The 23743-nt window shown below is 46.1% G+C and overlaps 1 protein-coding gene across 1 annotated transcript in view; it reads right to left on the bottom strand.

Annotated features, from left to right (window-relative positions):
* The window catches only part of bmp6 (bone morphogenetic protein 6), a 146046-nt gene extending 129207 nt beyond the window's left edge, over positions 1-16839 (bottom strand). The window contains exon 1 of the mRNA XM_038810218.1: positions 16181-16839. Coding sequence (XP_038666146.1) covers positions 16181-16628 — 448 coding nt within the window. The 5' untranslated portion in view covers positions 16629-16839. The remainder of the gene's footprint in view (positions 1-16180) is intronic.
* Positions 16840-23743: the final 6904 nt, after the last annotated feature.

Raw genomic sequence — 23743 nt, 5'->3', positions numbered from 1 at the left:
TCGGTCAGCTGGAGCCTGCAACAAACGGAGAGCGAACCAAATGGAGGGAACAACCTGCTTGATCGCATTCGTACCAATTTACCCATCGATGAGTGACCACCACAGCCCTCGTGAAGAAATCGTTCCGTCTTCACAGTGAGAAGAATCTCCATCATTTTTGTGTGGCATTACCACAGTGCTAAATGAGACAGCCAGATGAGGCCTCGCAACCCAAAACAGGAAGTCTTGATACGGCAAAAGCTATGAGTTGCAACAACATTCCAGTGGTAGTGCTGAAGACTTGTGCTCGAGAACTGGTCGTGTCTCTGACCAAGCTGTTCCAATACAGCTGCAACACTGGAACCTACCCTGGTATACTCCTCACAAAAGCCAGGCAAATTCAATCTGACCCATCACTGCCCTACTGATCTACTCTTGATTTAGCAATGATAATATCACTGAATGTCAAGGAGATTGGTTGGATTTTCTCATTGCCTGGCCTCTGTGGGGCGCGAATGCTACTTTACCATTTATTAGCCCAAGTCTTAACGTTGCCCAGGTCTTGCTTACTATAATGGGTACATGCAGCAAGACCTGGGCATCATTCAGGCTTGGGCAGGAAAAGTGGCAAGGAAACATTGCGGCATTACCACCACTGAATCCCTCGCCATCAACATAACTGGGCCAAACTGATAAACAATGTGGTTACAAGAGCAAGTCAGAGGCTGGGAATTCTGTGGTGAGGGACTCGCCCTTTGATTCCCCAAAGCCTTTCCACCATCTACAAGTTACAAATCAGGAGTGTGGTAGTATAGTGCCTCAGTAAGCGCAATGCCAGTCAAGAAGCTGGACACCACCCAGGAAAAAGCTGCCCAATTGATCAGCACCCCATCCACCTCCTTAAACATGGACTGCAGCAGTTCATGGTGGCAGCTCATCCATTACCTTCTCAAGGGACAGTTAGGACAACAACAACAACAACAAAAAAAACCTTGCCAACAATGCCCACATCCAGATACTGAAACAATTCCCAAAGCCGGCACTTTCCCCAGATATTGGTGCTCCAATGTATTCTAAAAGGATTAAACCAAGATAGGACAATGCTTTTTTTCTGCGACAAAATTCCACTAGTCTGGGTCAGACTGTTATATTTCCTCTTCCAGGCCTTTGGTTTTCCTCGTTTCCAGTCATACGTAGACAAGCGTCAGGACGTAATCCAAACTAAACAAGTCCCATTTATTTACCAGACACGCAGTTCAAAGAATGGATTCCTTTTATTAAGCAAAAAAACAATTCCGCCTTCTGAAAAAAAGCAACTGAGCGGCTGGTGCTGAGGATTGGCGAGAGAGAGGGTGTAGAGCTTTGCTCACAATTACTGTATAAACTATGTAATGGAGCCAAGTTACCCATTCTGACAAAAATCACAGACACACCCACTCCCCAGCTGTTAATATGGTTCTTTATATTGTCCCGTTTCAGCCTTTTACAAGTGGGAGCCTCCCGCATGAGATCACTTATTTACACAAAAAAATTCAATAAATCCAAAAAAACATGTTGGCTATTCACACGTTTTATCATTTTTTTTTAAAAAAGGCACCAATGGGCAAGACTATCTTTACCCTCAAAATTTCATCCCTCATCTCCTGAAGGTATTGACTCGGGCTGAGGTTACATTCTCCATGTGCCAGTAGTTCCCTGGTACTACACCCAAGTGCGAGACCCGATAGAGTGGTATCAGACTATTGGAACAAGGGTGGGCAGCACAGCAGAGCCAAAACCCTGGGAATGGAGGGATAGAGGGATAGAGGGATAGAGGGATAGAGGGAGAGAGGGAGAGAGGGAGAGAGGGAGAGAGGGAGAGAGGGAGAGAGGGAGAGAGGGAGAGAGGGAGAGAGGGAGAGAGGGAGGGAGGGAGGGAGGGAGGGAGGGAGGGAGAGAGGGAGGGAGGGAGGGAGGGAGGGAGGGAGGGAGGGAGGGAGGGAGAGAGGGAGAGAGGGAGAGAGGGAGGGAGGGAGAGAGGGAGGGAGGGAGGGAGGGGTGAAGATTAGAGGCCGACACGGCCATCTAATTGCGTGCTGGCCAAAATACTGCGACATGAGCAGCACGGTAGCACTATGGATAGCACAATCGCTTCACAGCTCCAGGGTCCCAGGTTCGATTCCAGCTTGGGTCACTGTCTGTGCGGAGTCTGCACATCCTCCCAGTGTGTGCGTGGGTTTCCTCCGGGTGCTCCGGTTTCCTCCCACAGTCCAAAGATGGGCAGGTTAGGTGGATTGGCCGTGATAAATTGCCCTGAGTGCCCAAAATTGCACTTAGTGTTGGGTGGGGTTACTGGGTTATGGGGTTAGGGTGGAGGTGTTGACCTTGGGTAGGGTGCTCTTTCCAAGAGCCGGTGCAGACTCGATGGGACGAATGGCCTCCTTCTGCACTGTAAATTCTATCTATGATGAATAAGAATCAAACCTGGGCCTTCCTGGTTTGTACGACGTGATGGTTGTTTTACTCAAGAGGATGAACTTTTCTTTTATTAATAAAAAGTGAGGGGGCTCTGGGATATTTCAATGGAAAAACTCTTGAACTAGGTTGTTAGAAGGCAGGTGGGAGAGGTGGGAGAGGTAGAATTTGCAGCATGGTCACATTCATCACAAAAATTGTTCACGAGCGTGAAAGACTGCGCTGCTTCACTGGTGACTCAAAAGCTCACGCCAAGCACCAAGACAATTCCCAGCCGGAACAAATAACTACATTTTACAATATTTCACTTACGCCGTGCAAAGTAAAAAATCAATTGGCCGTATACCCGTGCTTCACTGGTTAGTTTCCTAATATTAGCCCAATTTAAGTATAATATGTGCTTAATTATAATCGCTGGATGGTGAAACATTAGAATGCTTCAGCGTAATTGTCATGCCCGGGTCAATAATGTTTTCTTAGTAAAGGGTAAACATGATTACAATGTAGATAAAAGCATTATTAATATGCAGTATCAGAACACATGGTATGCAAATTCTGCTCACCACAGAAACCAGTTAAGCAGCCAATGGAAAGCAGTTCAAGAATGTGTCTAAGGAAATACGATACTGGATACACAATGGGAAGCATGAAAAGAAACACAAAATGACATTAGAGATAAACAACTAAACACCACAGTCGCTTATGGGCTGGGAAGATAAGGCCCACGGAGAGAATAACGCAATTTTAAAAACACAGAAGAGTGAGGTAGTGCAATACACCGAGGAGGAAAATATTTAACCCAACCCAGTCACTTAAGCCTTTTATGGCAAGTGGTTTTCAAACCTTGTTGCCTACCGACAACTTAGGTGAGGCAGACGACCTGGTGGACCGTCAACTGGTACTATCATAAGATCATAAGACCTAGGAGCAGAATTAGGCCACCCGGCCCATCGAGTCTGCTCTGCCATTCAATCATGACTGATATTTTTCTCATCCCCGTTCTCCTGCCTTCTCCCCATAACCCCTGATCCCCTTAATAATCAAGAACCTATCTATCTATGTCTTAAAGACATTAAGTGATTTGGCCTCCACAGCCTTCTGCGGCAAAGAGTGCCACAGATTCAATTCCTCTGGCTGAAGAAATTCTTCCTCATCTCTGTTTTAAAGGATCGTCCCTTTAGTCTGAGATTGTGCCCCCTGGTCCTCCTTTTCCCTACAAGTGGAAACATCCTCTTCACATCCACTCTATCCAGGCCTTGCAGTATCCCGTAAGTTGCAATAAGATAACCCCCCCCCCCCCCGCCTCCCCATCCTTCTAAACTCCATCGAGTACAGACCCAGAGTCCTCAACCGTTCCTCATATGACAAGCTCTTCATTCCAGGGATCATTCTTGTGAACCTCCTCTGGACCCTTTCCAAGGCCAGCACATCCTTCCTTAGATACGGGGCCCAAAATTGCTCCCAATACTCCAAATGGGGTTTGACCGAAACAGAGCCTCAAACATACATGCCTGCTCTTGTATTCTAGCCCTCTTGACCTGCTAACATTGCTAACTGCCGACTGAACCTGCACGTTAACCTTAAGAGAATCTTGAACGCAGTCTCATGGCGCCGAGGTCCCAGGTTCGATCCCGGCTCAATTATAATTTTTTTCCAATTAAGGGGCAATTTAGTGTGGCCAATCCACCTAACCTGCACATCTTTTGTGTTGTAGGGGTGAAACCCACGCAGATACGGGGAGAACGTGCAAACTCCACATGGACAGTGACCCGGGGCCGGGATTTGAACCCAGGTCCTCAGCGCCGTAGTCGCATTGCTATCCACTGCGCCACCGTGCTGCCCTGTATTTGGTCATTTCATAAACACAGTTTCTTATTATTTTCCAGCAGACCTGGCAAATAAGAGACCAGTCTTCCAATACTTGTACTTGTGCTGGTTGGCTGAAACGATAGCCCCAAAAAAGTAGGCCCAAATATCCTACAAGCCGAAGATTAATTATAAATATGAGATGGGATGTTAGCCTCACTTGGGATTAACAGCCAACCCTTTTATCATCACGCTGTACCAAAACTTGTACACAGATGCTCAACTTTTATTGGCTCATGCAAACGGACAGAAATTCTTTTTTTTTGGTTAATTGGCACCACACCCTTCATGCCACCATTGACATTGTCTTGCTTCTTCTCCATTTTTCCTCTTCAATTTTTACCCTCAATTTCTCCTCCAATAGTTGCCAGGGCAAGGCTGCCGGGTCTTTGTTTCAAATATCCAGACTCGGCGATCTTTCTCTCTCTCTCTCACATTACAAGTTTGTTGTTGAACTACGATATGCTCAATTGCACAGCACGTGCATCAGAATGCCAGTAATAGGTGCACAGATTGCCTCCATGTTAACTTTTGATCAGAGACGTGGAGTGGTCAAGACGTAGAGGGGAAATAGAGGATTAGTTTGGCAACGCTCAACTGGCCCGTAATCCACCCTCAACCCATTCAACGCCCACTTTGTAACTGTAAATGTAGGCCGGGGGTTACTTTCTCTCTGTTCGCTAACCTTTCGAGTTTCCTCTCCGCTAAGATTTATAAGGGCGGGAACTAGGAGTTGTTGAGTGAAGGGACTGAAAAGTCTGGCTCCTATTAAATAAGCACCAAATTTGCAAGCATGTTCTGTGTTGCTACGTGCCAGTCTGCAGTGGGCAGAGAGGAAAGAATATATCATAGTGTAACTTTGGGAGGGCAGCAGGTTTTGAGTATCGCACTGCCAGGGCTCGACCTGAAGCAAAGATTTAATAATAATAATCTTTATTAGTGTCACAAGTAGGCTTACATCAACACTGCAATGAAGTTACTGTGAAAAGCCCCTAGTCGCCACATTCCACCGCCCATTCGGGTACACGGAGGGAGAATTCAGAATGTCCAATTCACCTAACAGCACGTCTTTCGGGACTTGTGGGAGGAAACCGGGGCACCCGGAGGAAACCCACGCAGACACGGGGAGAATGTGCAGACTCCGCACAAGCCGGGATTCGAACCTGAGCCCCTGGCGCTGTGACGCAACAGTGCTAACCACCATGCTACCGTGCCGCCCCAATGTATACAATGATAGCAATGCTGGTTTCCATTAGCACCAGGTCTACCCCAGTTAATCTGTGTCAGGGATTCAGTAAAACAAGAGTGGAGTCAGGATTCACATGTGTGCAGTTATTCAAACTTTGCAATCACTTCAAGGCCACTGCTGTTGTATGTGCAGGCAGGCAACCTGCATGGTTGGATCCAGGGAGTCGGACCACCCACAGTCAGACCCAGCGATGCCGACATGCGTGCTGCTGGTCTCTGGAGCCAGCAGCACTTTTGTTCTAAGGAAATCTCACACGGCTCAACACCAAGAGTATCAAGTCACTTCGCTAATCTGATAAAGCTCTTGCTGTTATAGGTTATTCAACAGCATATAGGGGTGTCAATCTCAAAAAGCACCATCCCAGACACGGAGTTGGCTGCTCCAGTTCCCACTGCACTAGAGGCTCGAATCGTACGCCTGATTCAGCATCAATGATTTAATCTTCAGAAGTTGTAGACATTTTGCTCAGCGAAGGATGTTTGATCATGTCAGTCTGTTGGATATTAACACCATTCCTGGGGTGAAATAGATCGAAACCCACATCCCTCAGAATGCCTGGAAACCTTGGTAATTAATGTTGGAATGTGGCAAGTGTAGGGTCTTTGAGTACGCTTGGCCAAGAACAGTGCCAAGTTCTTAATGATTGAGTAATGATGGGTTTCTATTGTCCTCCCACAGGATAATAAGCTCTTTAAGGGCATAAATGGTCTGGCTATACCAATAACTACAACAATGTTCTATACAACTTCCAGTTGTGTCTCAGTTGGTAGCACTCACCTCTGGGCCAGAAGGTTAAAACCCATCTAGAGTGCAGTAGATCGACATTCGGCCCATCGAGTCTGCACCGACCCTCTGAAAGGGGTCCCTACCTAGCCCCAATCCCCTGATCTATCCCCGTAACCCCACCTAGCCTGCACATCTTGGGCAAGGTTCTGGGTTCACGTCCCTTTCCAGGGCTTGAGCACACAAATCAAAGCTAACTGGCAGAGGTGCCATCTTTTGGATGGGAATTTAAACTGAGGGGGTGGCATAGTGGCATTGCCACTTGACTGGTGATCCAGAGAAACTCTATGGGGACCTCGGGTTAAATCCCACCATGTCGAAATTTGCATTTAATAAAAACCTAGCTTGTCGCCATAATGGAGGGTTTGCAGACTCAGACTCAAACTGGCCTCAGTTACCAAAGTTCTTGGAAGCAATGGCTTGCAGGGTCTGTGTGGAATTTTTGATGACAGCAAACAATCCATCATTCAAAACATGAAAGGACAGTCCGTGAAGCAGATGCGCTCACACTTCTGGAATCTGAGCAAGAAGATTACGATAACAGATCAGCAAAACCGATGCCATTCGAAGCCACTATTGAAATAATCAGTTATGGACATTTTCCCAAACATTTGACAAAATCGGACAATAAACATCCATGAGTAATCTTTTTATTAAAATCTAATAACCATGAAACCATTGTTGATTGTCGTAAAACCCCATCTGATTCACTAATGCGTTTTAGAGAAGGAAATCTGCCATCCTTTCCTGGTCTGACCTACATGTCACTCCAGACCCAAATGCCATCTGAAGTGACCTAGTTCAAGGGCCATTAGGGATGAGCAATAAATGCTGGCCCAGCCAGCGATGCCCACATCCCATTAATTTTAAAAAACTGCCTGCTCAGGTAACTTCCCATGACAATAGTTTGAAGCTGTTATTCCCAGTGCCATCTCTGTGTTAATAATAATAATCTTTATTATTGTCACAAGCAAGCTTACATTAACAGTGCAATGAAGTTACTGTGAAAATCCCTTATTCGGGTACACAGAGGGAGAATTTAGAACGTCCAATTCACCCAACAGGCACGTCTTTCGGGACTTGTGGGAGAAAAGCGGAGCACCCAGAGTAAACCCACGCAGACACGGGGAGAACATGCAGATTCCACACAGACAGTGACCCAGCCGGGAATCGAACCTGGGACCCTGGCGCTGTGAAGCAATAATGCTGGCCACTGTGCTCCCGTGCCACCCAGTTTAAGTCTTTAATACCAACATTATTACTCCTTTTGTCTTGTCTCACAGAGCATTATCGCATTTAGGATCTCTTGCCCTCTAACCTATCCCTGACCTTTTACCTTTACCTACCCACTTCTTCAACACCCTTCACATTTCTACCTCTCTCCAGCTTTATAAAGAAGTCATACTGGACGTGAAACGTTAACCCAGTTTCATTCTCCATAGATGCTGCCAGAACCACCAACGTTTTTTCAGTATTTTCTGTTCTTTTTAAATCCACCATGTCCCAGCCACTATTTATCCCTCATTCAACACCGCAAGGGGAGATAATCTGATCACCCATCGCACTGCTGCCTAGTTGGGAGTTTACCGGATGCAATGGTTCCTCCATTGCAACAGTGGCTACACCTCAGAAATGCTTCCTTGGCTGTGAAGCACCGATACATCCAGTGGCTGTGAAAATGACCATAGAAATGAGTGTCTTTCTTTTTATGGACAAAGTTATAAGAACAAAGAAAAGTACAGCACAGGAACAGGCCCTTCGGCCCTCCCAAGCCCGTGCCGACCATGCTACCCGTCCAAACTAAAATCTTCTACACTTCCTGGGTCCGTATCCCTATATTCCCATCCTATTCATGTATTTGTCAAGATGCCCCTTAAATGTCACTATCGTCCCTGCTTCCACCACCTCCTCCGGCAGCGAGTTCCAGGCACCCACTACCCTCGGTGTAAAAAAAACTTGCCTCGTACATCTCTAAACCTTGCCCCTCGCACCTTAAACCTATGCCCCCTAGTAACTGACCTCTCTACCCTGGGAAAAAGTCTCTGACTATCCACTCTGTCTATGCCCCTCATAATTTTGTAGACCTCTATCAGGTCGCCCCTCAACCTCTGTCATTCCAGTGAGAACAAACCAAGTTTATTCAACCGCTCCTCATAGCTAATGCCCTCCATACCAGGCAACATCCTGGTAAATCTCTTCTGCACACTCGCTAAAGCCTTCACATCGTTCTGGTAGTGTGGCGACCAGAATTGAACACTACACTCCAAGTGTGGCCTAACTAAGGTTCTATACAGCTGCAACATGACTTGCCAATTTTTATACTCAATGCCTCGGCCAATGAAGGAAAGCATGCCATATGCCTTCTTGACTACCTTCGCCACCTGTGTTGCCCCTTTCAGTGACCTGTGGGAATGTACACACACTGGCCTCCCCATCAGTCCCTGCAAACTGCACCTTCCCATTTCCCAGGATGACAACAAAGGCCCTGCCTTGTGGTGACAAGGCCCTTACGGGCAAACCTCTAATCCATGGCTGTGAGGGGCCAGAACTTTTCAAAGCATTTTACAGCAGCTTTCATTTTTAATTATTTCCTCCTCTCCCTTTTAACACCCACCCTCCCCCCACACGCGCGCACACACACACACACACACAATGCACCAATCAAGCATTTCTGCCACACAGATGGAATTCCACGGGAACAAAACAAAACCCAAGGCAGAAGCAATTATCAAGTACTTTGTGCTGATAAAGCCAGGAGTTGCCTCTGGGAAAAGAACAACCAGGGTTTCTCGAATTCAGGAATGTCCTGCAGGCTAGATTCAGCACCATGTTAATATTTGACTTCCAAGTGTTTTAAAACGTGCAATTCTTCCCCTCGACAGGTCAGGCCCTACATTTTTGACAAAGCGCCAACTCTGACGAACCTCGACAAAGAGTCATCCAGACTCGTGAAACGTTAGCTCAATCCTCTCTCCATGGATGCTGCCTCACCTGCTGAGATTGTGCAGCATTTTCTGTTTCTCTCTCGGCTCTACATTCGTTTTCGCAGTCAGGAATCTACTGTCAATTACACATTTTTCCGCGCCATTTCAGATCAGGCTCCCGAACCAGAATCTCTGCCCGCCCTCGTTACTACAGCTCCCCACGGGAAACTTGGCAGTGCAGAAACCTGCCCCCCCATTGCTGTCAATACTAGGCAAGTTTGGCCACACCTCTGGTGAAAAGGTCACCTTTCTCTCCAGGATACTACCAGTCTTTCTGTGAATTCCCAGCATTTCCTGTTTTGATTTCAGGTATCCGGAATACTTTGTTTCAGCGTCAGAAGATTAATTACGCGATGTACTGTGGGATGTTCGGATTGCACCAAAACCTAATCTTATTTTTAAAAACAAATTCCAATTAAGGGTCGATTTAGCGTAGCCGATCCACCTACTCTGCACATCTTTCGGATGTGGGGGGGTCAGACCCATGCAGACGCGGGGAGAATGTGCAAACTTCACATGGACAGTGACCCAAGGCCAGGATCGAACCAGAGTTCTTGTGCGAACCACTGCGACATCGTGCTGTCCTTTTAAACCTAAACTGAACACCATTTTTTTAAAAACTTTCCTTAACTCTAGGTTACATATTTCAGGAACAAAAGTGAAATTTAGACCCTCATGCAAAACAGAATCTATAGACCTGTAGGGCAAACACTTCCTCCTCACAAATTCTGTAGATGAATGTTATTTATATTCGATCCAAATGCAACAAAGTTGTATAGCGACTGCCCGTGGCTATCTGATTAAGAGGTCACTGCTGGACATCCATGGATAAATTTGCATCTCTGTACGCCTTGCATTAACTGGATCCCACCAGCCTCAAAATCATAGCGTTGGATTCCCCCTCTCTGAATCAATTAGAAATACTTCAAAAACTCAAAACAGAAACCATTGCAATCACGCCAACCCACCCTGTATCTCATCAGCTATAAAACAGTATTCCACAGAACCACCTTGTAAAATATCTTCTCGCCTATCAATCCACTGCTAATTTTAAAAATGTTTTGAAACTAATTTTCAGGTTAAAAAAAAAAACATAGTGGATGGCGTGATAAGTAAAACTGCCATCTTCACTGCGGTGTCAACTTCTGTTTGGATAACCATGTTTCTGGACGTGTACTATGTTTATGCGTTAATGCGTACGACCGCAGACACCTCCCTCTGAACAACTCGCCCCGTAAGCGATGACAGTTCACAAAGGTGGCACGGCGGTTAGCACTGCTGCCTCATAGTGCCGGGGACCCCGGACTTAAGTAACTGTCTGGGTGGAGTTTGCCCACACTCCGAGTCTGCCTAGGTTTCCTCCAGGTGCTCTGGTTTCCTCCCAGCGTCCGAAGGTGTGCAGGTTAGGTGGATTGGCCATGCTAAATTGCCCCTTAGTGTCCACCGGTTATGTGGGAATAGTGCAGGGTGTGGTCCTAGGTAGGGTGCTCCTTCTGAGGATCGGTGCACACTCAGGTGGGCCAAATAGCCTTCTTCTGCACTGCAGGGAATCTAGGGATTCATGGGTCACGGTAGCGTAAAGTTTCTTGGCCTGTACTACGTTCAAGTGACAAAGTATGTAACTGTGTCACCTCTCTCCGAACAACATACCCACTTAAGCAACGACAATTCACAGAGGCTTCATGTGTTTTAAGTAAAGTCTGAAAAGGAGGAGAGTTAGGGAGATGGAAAGATTTAAATCAGGAATTCCAAGCGGGACCCAGGAGGCTGAAACTCAACCTCTAATGACAGTGAAGGAAGGAGGCACTAAATAAGAGGGGGAGAGTCAAAGGACCACAGAGTTCAGGGTGGGGACTGTCGGCCTGATGGAAATTACAGATAGGGAATGATTTGTAACATGCATAAGAATTCTGAATTTGAAGTGTTGGTTGATCGGACGTCACATGTGGATGGCAGGGGAGGTTGCTAACCAAGAGGGGCTTTGCAGAACTCTGGATAAGTTGAAAATTCTGAAGCATGCAGGTCAGGAGGCCGGCAAGGAGAGTGTTGGACGAAAGGTGTCAGGAAGTGACAAAGAGATGCTTGAAAGCTTCAATGGTTAAAGGTAGGGCAGAGACGGGTTTTATTATGGAGATACGGAGAAATAGTCTGTGCGAGATAATATGGAGTCAAATGCTCAGCTTGGGTGTGGTTTACTTTACCATCATGACAGTACTAACCAGAGGGGATGCAGATGATGGCAGACGTCCGCAGTCTGTGCTGGGGACTAAAGACAATGGCTTTGGTCTTCCCAATGTTCAATAGATGACATTATGGTCCATCCGAGACTGGGTGTCCCACTCCAAATCATTCTGATCATTCAGCCAGGCAACATCAATGCAATATTTGAGTGGAGTGATCATGTCATCCTCTGCACTCCATCTCTTGTTGCAGCACAATGAATTTGCATCCTTGTCTATATGCTGCCATTCAGTGGCAATGTCGTATGGGGTCAGCTTCCACGCAAGCGTTGACAGCACCCACTCCTAACTCTCTTCTAATTCTTTCTTTGAGTATCTCAGTGCTGTCTAACGACTTAAAGGAAATCCGGGATAAGCCACAATTTCTGGCAATTGAACCTAGCTTTCAGATCACATCAAAAAATCTTCATCCTTCCCACCAACTCAATCGATTACCCAGGATATTTGCCCAGGCAGATAAGGTGGTATGGACCCATTCTGTTCCAACCAAAACAGATTTTGAAATGTCACATTCCATCTATCACCAAGACCTTCTACGCCCAACTCCACCTACCCATACTTCCCCGACACAGCAACCCTAACCAGTGCCTTTGTCATCTCTACATTTGACATCTCCCACACTGTCCTATTTCCCAATCCCTGTCCTTCATAAAACCTCATATCACCTACAATTTTATTATGCACATCCAAGAATGAATCCCACAAACCTATGAACCCTCAGCTGCGCTGACCTATATTGCCCCCAAATAACCAATTCCTTAATAGCGCTGGTGGGAAACTACGGCCCACCTGGGTGTGGCTTATTGTTGAACACTGCCCACAGACAGGGATACCACATTCCATTGATTTCCATCCATGTAGTTTCTTTCCTACCGGTTTGACTGAAGTGATTTGCACGTAAAGCGAGAGCAAGTGAAGTGCAAGCTGATTGCTCACAACAGTTGGCATGGTGGCACAGTGGTTAGCACTGCTACCTCACAGCGCCAAGGAGCCAGGTTGGGTTCCGGATTTGGCCGAGTGTCTGTGTGGCGTTTGCAATTTCTCCCCATGTCTGCGTGGGCTTCCTCCGGGTGCTCCGGTTTCCTCCCACAGTCCAAAGATGTGAAGCTTAGGTGAATTGGCCACGATTAATGCATGGGGTTAGGGTGGGGGCCTAGGTAGGGTGCTCTTTCAGAGGGTTGGTGCAGACCCAAAGGGCCGAAAGGCCTCCTTCTGCACTGTAGGGATTCTGTGAGCATTGACTGTGAGAGCCGTGAGCTGCTTCTGCGTCCAAAGTCAAATATTTGTTTTGTTTTTACCATTTAAACTCGATGACAGCTCCATTAATATATTTGTAAAATTCAGCATTTTCTCTTGAAGGGCAGGAAGCTGTCCTCAATGTGATGGCCACTATTTATCCCAGTCAACAATGCAAAAAGGACAGGTTGCCCAGTCATCATTACATTGCTGTTTATGGGATCCTGCTGTGCACAGTTTAGCCTCCACATTTCCTGCGCGACACTCGAGACGTTCTTCACCGGCTGTAAACCACAGTATTCGGTGGTGGTCGTAAAGAACGCGATACAAACAAGTCTTTCCCCCACCCCCCCAATTCAAAACCTCCCCTGCCCCACTCCCTCCCACCCACAGACATTCAAACACTCCTCAAAATAAAACAAAATTTGTGCATCCGACATGTTTCAACTGGTGACCATTTATGGCGACTGTACGCGTCCAGGGAATATGCATACTGAACAAACTGCATTGCTGGTCTGTTCAAATGACCATGATATTAGCTGTCATGGGGAAACTAAGACGTCAAACACTGCATGTTGAGCTGTGTTGCCTTCAATGATCAAAGTTACCAGTATTAAATTAATTATCTAAAACAGACAGCTCAAGATCCTTTGGTTAAAACAATGAATAACCTGTTTTCAAACATCAAATTAGAAACAACGTGCGAGGGAATGGCCATTAATACAAGTGTTGCTGTGTGCTCCCAGACAAACCTCCTGGCCCTGCATCCTACTCTTTAAGTTTAGGAGCATTCTAAATCGCTGGAGTGTATTCTTGCCTTGTAACTGCCCCGAGCCTCTTATTCCCTATGTTTATTCTCCCAGGTGCCAACATTTATTGTTGAATTATCGATAAGGCTGCAAAGACAGCATCCCAATGGCTCATCATATGGGTACAACACCTGCATCAAGATAATAGGATACAGTCACACATCAAGCAGGCAGACAAAACAAAAAAAACACAAATACTTCTCTGCACAGGGAAGATGGGTTCTACATCTCACGACTTCACATGACGGCCCCATACCATACAAGTGTACATATTTCCTGCCTACTGTTTTGGGGCCACAAGAATTGTTGGGAATCTGATCCATTGACTGGGTCGAGTGGAACGGATCCACATTGCACCATCTCTAGCTGTTATACGGGACCCAAATCCATCTATAAGATATCACTGCAGTAACTCACTAAGGTTCCTTAGGCAGCACCTTCCAAACCCACGGCCGCTACCATCTAGAAGAACAAGAGCACCCTGGGAATTACATCACCTGGAGGTTCTCCTCCAAGTCACTCACCACGCCATCACTTCACAGCCACTGGGGCAACATCCTGGAACTCCCTTCCTATCAGCGCAGTGGGTGTACCTCCACCTCAAGGACTGCAGCGGTTCAAGAGGGCAGCTCATCACTACCTTCTGAAGGGCAACTAAGGATGGGCAATAAATGCTGGCCTAACCAGCGACGCCCACATCCCGTAAATGAACAAACAAAAGAGGGATTGTAATGGGGGGGGGGGGGCTGAGTGGGTACAAATTTCAGAGGTAACAGGATTTTATTATTTTATTATCAGCATCATGCTGGATTTCTCCAGCCTCAAGCCAAACCTCAGCTCGCGTTTCAGGGCAACTGATTGTCCCCTACCTATCACCAAACTAACAGAAGGGGACCATCCGGTGGCAGTCACATTGCTGGCTGAGTGAGCACAGTGTGCAAACTGGCCTCCCACGTAAAACAGTGGCTACAGCTCAGAAATATTGGCTGTCTAGCACTTTGAGACAAAGGGCACTACAAAAATGCAGGGCTCTCTCTCTCTCTGGACTTCACACAGGGAGGCCCTGTGGGGTGGCCAATCCTGATTGAAGCAGAAACTAAAGTGTTTTTATAAGTTGTGCAACTTCAATAAATCATCAGCTGTTGAATATATGCACTGGTGACTGAAACCGCCCTCAAGACCTAACCTGTGCTGCACGAGAAGCCACAAACCCTTCCCTCACCCATTATAATCAGCAGAGAGTATTTACCAAGTGGAAGTGAGCAGTAAAGGCGATTATGTTGGGTTTCTGCCACTGACATCAACCACACAACTGCCTCCCTCCCGAGCCCAGCACGCCAACTTTATTGAGCAAGTGTCTGCAGCTCGATCTACTCCACAGGAGCCTGTTTTATCCGCTGATTTCCAGCCACTAATGCTTTGCAAAATATATTCTTCCCTCCTGGAAACCCAAAAACTGGCTCAACTGTGGACCCACACGTGAACCCGAGATTGATAGGGAATAAGCGGAAGAATGTGATGCCAATATTTTGCTGAGACGCGTTTATTGCCAAGCAAGTCCCCCGCCGTGCAATGCGAACACAAACTACAACCAGACCACGGTTCGTGTCAGAGAGAGAAATCTGTTACATTTTTGGGTCGGACACTAGGTTAATGGTATGTCTGGAGCTAATCCCTCCCAGATACATTCCAGCTCTCACAGCCCCGCAGGTGCGGCATCCTGGGGATTTGGCAATGTTGCATTCTGCCTCCTTTGCTCTGCTGTTACTTCTCTTTAAATCCAATTTATGAATGGAGTGCTGCTCTCGATTAGACCAACTTCGCTGAACTGTAGCAAAGTTAGGGCACAGAGAGCTCTGCAGAAGGTTCATTCCAGAGTGGAAACTCCCCTTTGCCTCTCCACAGATACTGCCGGACCTGCTGAGTTTTCCCAGCGTTTTCACCAATTCAGCCTCAAGTTTTACTGCCACAAATGGACGGCAGGTGCCCCTGGCATTCCACAACTCAAAGCCAGGGATCATACCCCCCCAAAAAATGGAGACGTGTTAAAATAAATCTCTTGTGCCTGTTATATTTACAGCACTCACTGATAACAGTACAGCGCCCTAGTAAATTTAAAAACCCAACAAAATTGCAGGTTTGAGAGAATGTAGGGGTTTTCTATTTTGCCTTCACAACATGGGCCGGGTTAGCCTCAACGCCGAATGCCCTCCTAAATCACACATGTCGGAACCATTGCACAGAGTCCAAAGACAACGAAACACGATTGTGTCCCAGGGGTTTGATGTCCTGTGGCTCTGCTTCAAGGAACAATCCAGCCACAGTTTTTCCTGTCTGGCATTGGGCAGTGCTTTCTAAGCAGAGCAAGAGAAAATATAAATAAGGAACCCCCCCCCCCCCCCCCCCTCTCTCTTGTCTCCAGACTCACTATCAGCTTATTGAGGGAGAGGGTACGAAACAGTATAAATGACAATCTCCCTCATCATCTGCTGAGGTTAGGTGTTGGGGTTAGGAGTATTGCAAAGTACTGACTTGTCTGCAAGCTCTTGCACAGGGTGGGAGAATAAAGTTTCGCCTTACCCAAGTTAACAAAACTCATGACCATGTCGGCGCGGTTGAGGAAGGTGCTGTCCTGCAGGCTGGCCAGCGGCGGGCTCTGCGTGGTGAACACGGCTCGGTAGCGGGGCGAGAAGCCCTCGCCTCCTTCCTCCTCCTCCTCCTCCTCTCCCCCTCCTCCTCCGGTGGACATGGCATTGTACAGGTCGAGCATGAAGAGCGGCGCCGAGTTCTGCTTGCCGTGTGAGTGCGGCCGCGGCCGGTGCGGCAGCCCCAGGATGGAGAGGATCTCCCGCTGCATGTCCCTCTTCTCGTGCTGCTTGAGGCGCCGGTGCACGAAGCTCGAGTGCATGTCGCCGGGCTCCAGCAGCAGGCTAGCCCCCGCCACCGAGAGCCACTCCAGCAGCAGGCAGCCACTCCACAGCAGCCCCACTCCCTGCTCCATTGAAAGTGCTCCCATTGTCCAACGCATGGTGGGAGAAGGACAAAGAATGCAAAACTTTGGTGATGGAGAACGAACGAGAAAAAACCCTTATCTATTTAATATAAATATGATTGCATATATATTATAGATAGATAAATAAAGACGCGAGCACTCTGGTTGCAGCGAGTCCCTGTATGTGGCACGCTCTCTCCCTCTCTTACACACGGGTCGCTGCTGCTCACATCTTGTGAATGAACGATTCGAACCTCGCAGCAGGTAACACTCCAGACCCTTTGTTACGTCACCTGATTGACAGCCCGGGCGGCCGACACAACGTTCCATCTGCGCTCGGCGGAGGCGGGCATTTCTGCCGCGCTCCCCATTCATCAGTCTGGCCGCTCGCAGCTCCCAGGGAAGATAGATACATGTTTCTAAAGTTACACCACTTAATCCTTGCACGTATCCTTTCTTTTTTTTCCATCCCCCCCCCTCCCTAGCGATTCGTTTAAGTGGCCTCGGAATAGCAATTCTGCCCGAGTTTTCCTTTTTTTTCCCCCCAAAAAAGTTCACGAACTTTTTAATACCAGCAAAAAAAAAATCTTTTGGATGCAAAAAGGAGCGTCGGATTCGGAGTTTATGTTGTCTTTGGGAGTCACTGCATCCGTTTTAGATCAAACATTCAGAGGCAGGGCGCAGCTTCCCGAGTTGGCTATTAACTGAATGTTATTTTAGCGGTTATCTGCTGTGCATTCCTTTGCTCCTTGATAATGGGGGCAGAGTATTTTCACCGGAAATGTTCTGTCCAGCTCTGTTTATTTCTGCCTGGTGGGGATTAGATGGGTGGTGGGGCTGGTGGACAGATTTGTTTTTGTTCGAATGCACTAGCTGGCCAGTGAATCTGCTTTTGCAGAAACAGGTAGACACCATTATCAGGCAGCTATATGGAGCTGTGGACAAACTGTCCAATGCCACTTAGACATGCCACAATGTTGGAAATGTCTTCTCAATTTATTACACATCAGCAATTCATTTATTAAACGGTTGCGTGCCTTTGCGTTATTAAATAAAGACGCGGTTAGTTTCATGACTGTAAATCCAACAGTACCTTAAGTTGGAGAATTGAGCTGTGATTCAACCAATACAGAAATGCAACAGAGTTCACTTTCAACAAGGGAGTTATTTCATCTCCGACGTGCTTTCAATTCAAAATAAAAACGAAGAGTGCATCTGAAGTTGGGTCATCCTGACTTCTCTCTCCCCTCATCGCCACATTCCAGCGCCTGTTCAGGGAGGCCGTTACGGGAATTGAACCCGCACTGCTGGCATTGTTCTGCATTGGGGCTGGTTTAGCTCACTGGGCTAAATCACTGGCTTTTAAAGCAGACCAAGCAGGCCAGCAGCACGGTTCGATTCCCGTATCAGCCTCCCCGGACAGGCGCCGGAATGTGGCGACTAGGGGCTTTTCACAGTAACTTAATTGAAGCCTACTCGTGACAATAAGCGATTTTCATTTCATTTCATTTCATTGCAAGCCAACTACTTAGCCCACTGTGCTAAACCAGCCCCTGGAGCTATCGAAGACCAGAGACATTTTATTTTAAACACAAAATTGGACCCCCCCCCAAAATCCCTCGCAGTTTTTGTGATGGCTGAGGTTTCTGTTGGAAATTCCCCTTCTGGAGGGAAGCCACCAGGGAGATTCGATCAGGATAAGTAGCGGACCATTGAAATAAAACAAAACGCTGGATAACCTCAGCCGAGTCTGGCAGGATATGGCCTGGAGACGTTAACCCTGTTTCTCCCTCCACAGATGCTGCCAGACCTGCCGGGTTTCTCCAGCAGTTTCTGTTTTACTTAAACTGAACAACCTGGCTGAAAACAGTTTAAGTGGGGCCATCAGGGTAGCACATTGAACCTGAATTTCACCAGATTTTCAGCTAATGCCACATCAGTAGTTTTGTTCTGATTTAATATGAAAAAAAAATTAAAGTACCCAATTATTTTCTTTTTCCAATTAAGGGGCAATTTAGCATAGCCAATCCACCTAACCTGCACATCTTTCGAGTTCTGAAAGGTGCTATACAAATGCAAGCCTCTTCTATTGAGTAACTGGGCGCACACGGAGATCAGTTAGCTCCTTAAGATATGCAAAGAAAATATTTCTGACAGGATGGCTCAGCAGAAAGCATTAACCTGTCTTTTCCCTATTCAGATGCTGATTGGCAACCTGTACATTTCCAGCATTCACTTGGGACTCAAGAGTGGAGCTGTCTGACCAAGATAGTCACTGTGTGTGGGGGGGGGGGGGGGGGGGGGGGACAATGGGTAGATGTTTACTTTGCTTCTAGATGGCCATTAGATGGGGTGGATTGTCCACCTTCTATAGAAATCACCTGCTTTTCATTCCATTAGAATCACTGCAGTCATAATGGAAAATTAGCCTCTGGTCTTTAGCATGTTGCTGTCTCAATTATAAATTAGCGGCAGAAAACCATTGAGCATCAAAAGGACATTTTACTGCCAGGAGCATAAGAGCAGAGAATAATGTGCTGAATTCACACAGCACAGAATGACACCATGTCACATCATGGCAATGCCGACTCCTAGAAAGTGAGTCGCCCTCTCTTGCTCCTTCCCCGTCGCTCTGCAATTGTTTTCCTCTGCAAGTATTTATCCAATTCACTTTCAAAAGCTAATATTGAATCTGCTCCCACCTACCTTTCAGGCAGTGCATTCCAGATCACAACAGCTCGTTCCGTTAAAACATTTCTCCTCATCTCCCTCCTGGAGAGGGACATATTGGAGAGAAGAAGGAGATTTCTTCTAATTTGATAGAGATGTGCACAATCATGAGCGGCTGGACAGAGTAGATAGGGAAAAGCTGCTCCCCCTTTGCTAAAAGGATCAAGGACAGCACGTGGCAGCATAGTGGGTAGCACAGTTGCTTCACAGTTCCAGGTTCCCAGGTTTGATTCCCAGCTTGGGTGACTATCTGTGTGGAGTCTGCACGTTCTTCACGTGTTTGCATGGGTTTCCTCTGGGTGCTTTGGTTTCCACCCACAGTCCAGAGATGTGCAGGTTAGGTGGATTGGCCATGATAAATTGCCCTTAATGTCCAAAAAGGTTAGGTGGTGTTACGGGGATGGGGTGGAGGTGTGGGCTTACGTGGGGTGCTCTTTCCAAGGGCTGGTGCAGATTTGATGGGCTGAATGGCCTCCTTCTGCACTGTAAATTCTGTGGTTCTATGATGGATGTGAGGGCACAGTTTTAAGGTAATTTGCAAAAGAAGAAAATGTGATATGAGAAAAAAAATCTCTTCCACAGAAAGAGGGGTCAGGGTTTGGAATGCACGGCCTGGAAGTGTGGTAATAAAGTCTTATTATTAAAGTGTAGTAACAGTCTTGTTTTAAAGCAAAATAACAGCAGGTGCTGGAAAATTGAGATCGGAACAAAGAGTCATATAAGACTCAAAACGTTGACTGTCTTTCTCTAGCCAGAAATGCTCCCAGACCTTCTGAGAATTTCCAGCACTTTAAAAAAAATTTAGAGTACCCAATTTTCTTTTTTAGCATTTAAGGGGCAATTTAGCAATGCAGATCATTTTGAATTGTGGGGGTGATACCCACGTAGACACGGGGAGAATGTGCAAACTCCACACAGACAGTGACCCAGAGCCGGGATCGAACCCAGGTCCTCAGCGCCGTGAGGCACAAGTGCTAACCACTACGCCACCGTGCTGCCGCACTTTCTGCTTTTATTATTAACATAAAGCACTTCCAGGCTGAGTAAATACAGGCCCGATGGCAAATAACCATTCTACCCTGCACCAATAATTAACCAAATTGAACCAATGTAACTTCTTCCACTTTCCCAACCAACATTCTTGTGGTCTAAAATTTTGTGCCAGTCAGGCATTTTTTGCAGGTTACTCCATTCTCAAAGCACCTAATGCTCCACATTCCAGTCTTGCCCACCCCCTCCACCAGTCAGCTCTTTGAAGCTGTTGAAGAGCTTAGCAACAGCAAATGCTACTGCAACCATTCCCTACTTTTAGTTATAAATATAATCACTGACTGTTGAACCATGTAATTTATTTCATATAGTGGTGCAGAGTAATAAAAATAACTTGAAATTGCCAGCTTAGCGTTTTATGGACACAGACATATAATGCTTTCATGACCTTCAAATATATTAAAAGCTTTCAGACACCCATTTTCACATTTACATTTCGACCTTTATTACAGTAATGCAAAATGATATATTGATTCTAGATGGTTAGCAAATCACAACACCCTTCATTATTTTTCAGAACTAGAATCATTTTAAATGTGTAAAAGGATTCTAAGTAGACCCTTTTAGAATGAGTTTAATCAACAATCCCAAAGCTTGCAATTCATCAGATCCCTCTATTTAATTTGTTCACCATGAGTGACTTTTTACAACAAATTATCTCCATCTATTTCTAGAGCTTATAACATTAATCCAGGACCACAACCTATGACATGGATACCGTGGCATATTTTACTTTGGACTCCAAAAATGTAAGCGGCATTTACTTATGCTTAACACTGTAATGCTCGGGCAGCACGGTGGCACAGTGGGTTAGCCCTGTTGCCTCATGGCGCTGAGGTCCCAGGTTTGATCCCGGCTCTGGGTCACTGTCCATGTGGAGTTTGCACAGTCTCTCCGTGTTTGCGTGGGTTTCGCCCTCACAACCTACAAAGATGTGCAGGGTAGTGGATTGAACACGCTAAATTGCCCCTTAATTGGAAAAAAAATTAATTGGGTACGCTAAATTTATTTAAATAACACTGTAAGGCAATTTTGTACTTGATCCAAGTCAGTTAATAATTAACACTGCTAAATGTGACTAAAATTACTTTAAAAACTAGTTTTTCATCTTAGAAGAATGATTCCCATCCCCTTTCAATCGGACAGTCCAAGTGACGATGACATGTTCCTTTAAGGAACCTCTGCATTGATCTGTGCGCATTCCCGAAGCATTGGCATGGTGGCACATTGGGGTCGCACTGTTGCTTCACAGCACCAGGGTCCCAGGTTCGATTCCCCGCTGGGTCACTGTCTGTGCGGAGTCTGCACGTTCTCCCCGTGTCTGCGTGGGTTTCCTCCGGCTGCTCTGGTTTCCTCCCATAAGTCCCGAAAGACATGCTTGTTAGGTGAATTGGACATTCTGAAATCTCCCTCAGTGTACCCGAACAGGTGCCGGAGTGTGGCGACTAGGGTATTTTCACAGTAACTTCATTGCAGTGACAATGTAAGCCTACTTGAAATGAAATGAAATGAAAATCACTTATTGTCACAAGTAGGCTTCAAATGAAGTTACTGTGAAATGTCCCTAGTCACCACATTCCGTCGCCTGTTCAGGGAGGCTGGTACGGGAATTGAACCATGCTGCTGCCTGCCTTGGTCTGCTTTAAAAGCCAGCGATTTAGCCCTGTGCTAAACCAGCCTCTTGTGATAATAAAGATTATTATTAAATAGAAATTGTGTTTAAGTTTCTTTTGCAGTAGTAACAAACTGGCTTTCTTCATTTGACTACAGCTAGGTATTTATCTTCCTTAGAAGGCCGGGCAGATGTGAAAGTAGCAAACGTAAAGCATAGGTTAACATAGCTCCAACTATATGATGCTGTTATACATTGCTGATTTTGCACATGTCCATCCCAGAGCATTTTACAGCAAAGGTGAGATGGACATCAAAGCCTGAGTGAGTAAATTGGGGTGTGGCAGAAAGCAGGCAAACAAAGAGTAACAAAATCAAACAGTTGTGGTAAAAGAGAATATCAAAGAGGAAAGGTGTGATAGAATGATTTGGGAGAAATACCGTAAATGTAATTTAGAAGTTTAGTGAGCAATTGATCAAGAGCTGCATAAGCAAAGCAATTGGTTGAGAAAATAACATCCTCTGGACTAAGAAGAAAATGTCAGCAAGGAGAGAATGACAGCTTAAAGGGTTGTAGCAAAAGGTGTTGATTGGTGGTCAGTGGGTAGTGAGCTGTCCTCGGTATGTTCTTGGGACCACGTTTGTTCCTGAGGTCATGAAAGGCACTATAATATCTTTTGCTGCTGTACTATTTAATAGTTTGCCTGACATCAATTCCAGAATGGGTTGTAGCTTCCTACAGCTCAATGCCAATGAATCTCATGCAGTTAGTACCACCGTACCCCAAAGACAGCCGATAAAGTACTTTTGGAGTGTGACTTATTCACTCTTTTGGGACAGGCAAAGCCCTGGAATCATTGCTTGATGATAGAGGCAGTCCTGGGTGCTCTCACCATGCAGGTTGAACCAGCATTTCCTGACCCTGCTGCAGAGGCATATTCTGTCACTGAAATCAGGAGGGGAACAAGAGTGGCTCACCAACACACTTTTTGAAAATAAATCTAGAGTACCCAATTATTTCATTTTCCAATTAAGGCACAATTTAAGCCTGGCCAATCCACCTCCCCTGCACATCTTTTTTGGGATGTGGGGGGAAAGCCCATGCAGATGCAGGTGAAATGTGCAAACTCCACACAGATAGTGACCCGGGGCCGGGATCGAACCCTGGCCCTCTCCACGTGAGACAGCGATGCAACTCGTTGACACGCTTGCAGTAGTTTTAATGCACCAGTGACTTTTTTTTATTTCAGAAGACGTTAAACCCCCATGAGCTGTTTCAGAAATATGAACATGCAAAACTATCAATTTTGCTTTGCAATAATCCTATTTGTTTATTGAACTTTGACAAAAGTACTTGAAGCACAATTTTGACATTTTAGTATACATTTTTTCATAGAGGTGCCATCAATGTTATTCATTTCTACTGAAAGTATGAGGAAGGAAATTGGAGACTATATATATTTCCCTGTTCGAACTTTATTTTGCTCCTCTCTGCTTGTGGAGGCCATGCATCGGAACAAGAAACAAAGTGAGTCACCTTCTAAGTGTTTGCCTGTGTTGGATTTCAGGTAGCCACTGTGTAGTGTACAACAATCTGGGGTGCCTGGCTTCGGAATCTTTCGTTGTTGAGCTAATCTGGCTTATTTCCAAGCAGCACCTGCTGCCTGATGGCACCAAGTTGCATTGAAACACCATTACAGCACAATTAATAAATATCAGCCTTTAAGCAGAATTTCTCAAGCTTACTGAAATCCAGGGTT

The sequence above is a fragment of the Scyliorhinus canicula genome, chromosome 10, assembly GCF_902713615.1.
Source record: "Scyliorhinus canicula chromosome 10, sScyCan1.1, whole genome shotgun sequence".
Classification (NCBI taxonomy): Eukaryota; Metazoa; Chordata; class Chondrichthyes; order Carcharhiniformes; family Scyliorhinidae; genus Scyliorhinus; species Scyliorhinus canicula.
This window is presented reverse-complemented; position numbering and strand designations above follow the sequence as displayed.